This window comes from Haliotis cracherodii, unplaced genomic scaffold (genome assembly GCF_022045235.1).
Source record: "Haliotis cracherodii isolate W230 unplaced genomic scaffold, xgHalCrac1.p SCAF_8, whole genome shotgun sequence".
In the NCBI taxonomy this organism is placed as follows: Eukaryota; Metazoa; Mollusca; class Gastropoda; order Lepetellida; family Haliotidae; genus Haliotis; species Haliotis cracherodii.
Window position 1 is genome coordinate 40180298 of NW_027266341.1, and position 4002 is coordinate 40184299.

The window sequence follows — 4002 nt, forward strand, 5'->3', positions numbered from 1 at the left end:
CACTGATCAGATGATTGACCAAATATTATGTTGTTACTTTCAATAACAACATTTACACCACTTTAGGTGAAGCATAGTTAAATTTTTTCTTAGTATAAATCATAATCATTTCAAATATATGCTATGCTGACACATGTAAGAAACTAATATCTAGCATTTAATGACAATTGATATCAACATGCAATCATTGTACACCTGTCATGTAAACTCTTGTTTTCCCTCTATCCCTTATTCACTGAATGCATGCTATTAGAGATGGGGAGGATATGAGCCAAGTTGTTCAACGCCCGGTGTAAGGTGCCAAAATCTACCCCCTTCAGAGTATAATGTGGGAGTTCTACCCCGGGGTATAATCTGGGAGCTCCTCCCAGAATCTACCCTGGGTTATAGCTATAACCTAGGAGCTTTAAGAATCTACTGAAGCCCTGTTTGATTTAAGCATTTTTATTTCATGAATGTACTTGAAGTTTTCTTTTTGGGGATGCATCTAACTCAGTCTTGATCTCTCCTGGTCAATTGCTGTAACAACATTGTCATCTGAATAAGTTTACATAAATGCCTATTCAGTACACATCTAATTAGTTTTAAAACATTCATATCCCAGAATCTACCCCCAGGGGGTATAATCTGGGAGTTCCCAAAATCTATCCTGGTGTAGATAATACCAGTAATAAATTGTTAGAAAAATCCAAAAATTCAAAATGTTGTTTTATACATGCAAAGAAGAAATAAATATTGTTTAAACTAATAAAAAAAATATCTTACAAATCACATTGACTTTAACTCTTGTAGTCATCATCAATTTGTAAGTTCGAAAGTTGGTGTTGAGAATTGTGTGAGGAAATGTCTTACACTTATGTTATTGAATAAGCTTTAACATGCTTTGTGAATAGACCTACCTACTTTTGATTGCATATAAAACCATTTTGAAACCAATTATAAGTATGCACTTGTGTCTGTAAGTACCTTTGTTTGGGGAGGCATGTGTCACAGTATAAAGAATACATTCTGACTATAGAAGACAACACATCATTAAAACCATCTAATTATTTGTCCATTTACATTCTTATTCTTCTAAATATAGTCAGATGGGTGTTATAAATTTCCCAAAGCAATTGTCATTGTTTTAGTCAGAGTTTTTATATTATTATCAATAACAAATAGAGAAAACTAACATAAAATGTGAGGGCAATTTATTCTGAAAATCAATATCCATTGATTCCTTGAATTATTTCAAAGTCACTGGACATTTATTACAACGTCAAAGTGTTCATGGAGGTTGGTCAGATACACTGCACCAATGGACAGTTTCTCAAGTGTGAATGATGCTGGGTAGCATAGCCATTTCATCTCCTTTCCATAATGTGTATAGACAACAATGTCTGTTTGCAGAAGAGAAGCAGTGGCCATAATCTCTGCATCCGTTGCCCAGACACCATTTTCTGCCATTCTTGATGATTTGAAGTATTTCGTCACATTCTGCTGAAGGTAGTGTTCCAGCTTTTCCCCTTTCTCACTCATGTGTTGTACAACAGCATCTCTCAGGCGTAAGTGGGACGTCTCCTGACCAGTTAGGAAATAACTAATGGCACAGAAGAAGCAGTTGCCATCACCCTTGGTCTTGTGTTGTCTTTTTGGTGCCTCAAATTCTTTCTCTCTTCCAAAATAAACAGACTTAAATGAAGGTAAATGTAACTGTTTAGAAAGTTCTCTTCTTCTTTGAATGGCCATTGGCTGGAAGCTGTAATGTGGCCTCTTGGGAGTGTTGCTGGTTGTGGTGCTGGGGTTCTTGGACTTGATGGGACTGGTACGGCTAGTAGAACTCATAAACCTAGTGTGGTGTGGTACAGTAGGACTGACAGAGCGTTTTCAACTGGTGTGGCTGGTGCGACAGCTAGGACTGGTTGAACTGGTAGTCTTGGTAGATCTGGTGGTAGGCCTGGTGTAGCTGGAGCAACTAGCAGGACTGGTAGGGTTGGTGGGGAAGACGTCATGTGGAGTGTGTCTTTTCAAATTTGATCCATCGTATGCGTTGCGAAGCCCTTGGCCACTCTTCAAACTCTTCAACTTAACATGTCCCTTGCCAAACACTTGATGAACTTCATATGGTCCAAGGAACCTCGGCTCAAGCTTAGCTCCAATTCTGTTGATTCGGCGGCAATTCTTCAGGTAGACGCTTGTCCCTAGCTCCAACTCATGATGACTGTTGTGTAGCTTGTCATGTTGTTCCTTCTGAATCTTCTTGGCCTTTGTAATATTGTTGCTGACTTTTGATGTCATGTTTTGTCGCAGGTTCTGCATGGCTTTGAGAAAATCATCACTGATCACATCTTCTTTTTGCTTTGGAGAGTCCTTAATGTCCATCGGTAGTTTTGCCTTTCTGATGTACATGCATTCAAATGGTGTCATCTTGGTTGATGCATGTACAGATGTCTGGTGGGCAAACAGAACTCCAGGTGTAAAAACATCCCAGTTGTCTCCTTGGTCGTTGACAAGCTTTGAGAGGGTATTCTCAAGGGTCCTGTTGTCTTGCTCTCATTGTCCATTGGTCTGAGGATGGTATGGTGAACTGACCAGCTTGGTCATAAGATTGTCAATTATAGTGTTGATGAATTCTCTACCTTGATCACTGATCAAAATGTCAAAGCAGCCAAGTCTGCACACTGTCTTGTACAGGAAGTCAGCCACAGAATCTGCAGACTTATCGGAAAACGCATCTGCTTCAGTCCACTTGGAGAAGTGATCGGTGACAGCAACAATGTAGCAATTCCCTCGTTGTGTCATCTGAAATGGTCCCATCAAGCCTATACTGATCTGGCTCCAAACTTCTTCTGGCACAGGCATGGAGTGGAGTGGTGGGGCATCCGTTATTTTAGGATTGAACTTCACACATGTCTCACAGGCCTTGCAATAGGACTCGATGTCTTTCTTCATTCCTGAAAAAGGGACACATATTTTATTCTCAGACAAAAATCAACAAATCTAAAATGATACAAGAATATATGGTCACATGCACAATCTCACAAGCACACACAATAACATCTAAATCCAATTTAATTTTTTTCCATTTCAGGCGACCAGAACAGGTCTGTTTTGATTATGGGACCACCTCTGATACATAATTCAGGGTAGATTATAGGTGGAGCTCTAGAAAATACTTGGGTTTAACTTAATCATATTTAGGATATATGGAATTCCGATGCATTTAAAAAATATTGAAAAATAGGTCTGACACATTACTGAAAGTAATTACCTTTCCAGTAAAACTTTGCTGCAATTTTCTGATAGGTCGTCTCTGTAGCGAAGTGACCACCAGTGGTTGGGTGGTCATGACAGGCCTCCAGTTCTCCCTTAAGTCTTTGCTGTGGCAACACTTCCTTAACGTGGTGGAACAAGGTTCCATTCTGTGCAGTGTAAGGCTTGGCAACTTGTCTAAACTTGGACTTGGCATTGGTACGAAGATCACCCATGAGCTTGTAGATCTCTTCTGGATAGCTGTGGTCAGATTTGGTCAGGTACCTCAAGACGTCGTCATAAACTTGATCATCCATAATTCAAAGTGGATAAAATCTGTACCTTTGCATTTATATACATACATGTGTAAAACCTATTCAAATGAGTCACATTCTCATCTCACATGTGAGATTTCTTTAATTATGATTACTGTTTGGAACAACTGGTGCTCCTACCTTTGTCTTCTCAATTTGAATAACAGGATATGCATGTTTTAAAACTAATTAGATGTGTACTAAAAAGGCATTTATGTTAACTTAATCAGATGACAATCTTTTACAGCAATTAACCAGGAGAGATCAAGACTGAGTTAGATGCATCCCCCAAAAGAAAACTTCATGTACATTCATGAAATTAAAATGTTTAAATCAAACAGGGCTGCAGTAGATTCTGGGAGCTCCCAGGTTATACCTCGGGGTAGATTCTGGGAACTCCCAGAATATACCCCTGGGGGTTGATTCTGGGAAAGGGGGGTAGATTCTGGAAGGC

General features: G+C 39.3%; 1 protein-coding gene across 1 annotated transcript; it reads right to left on the reverse strand.

Annotated features, from left to right (window-relative positions):
• Positions 1–1239: 1239 nt before the first annotated feature.
• LOC139450990 (uncharacterized) lies at positions 1240–1827 on the reverse strand. Its single transcript, XM_071232810.1, has one exon. It carries the CDS (start codon positions 1825–1827, stop codon positions 1240–1242), a length of 588 nt encoding a protein of 195 aa, XP_071088911.1.
• Positions 1828–4002: the final 2175 nt, after the last annotated feature.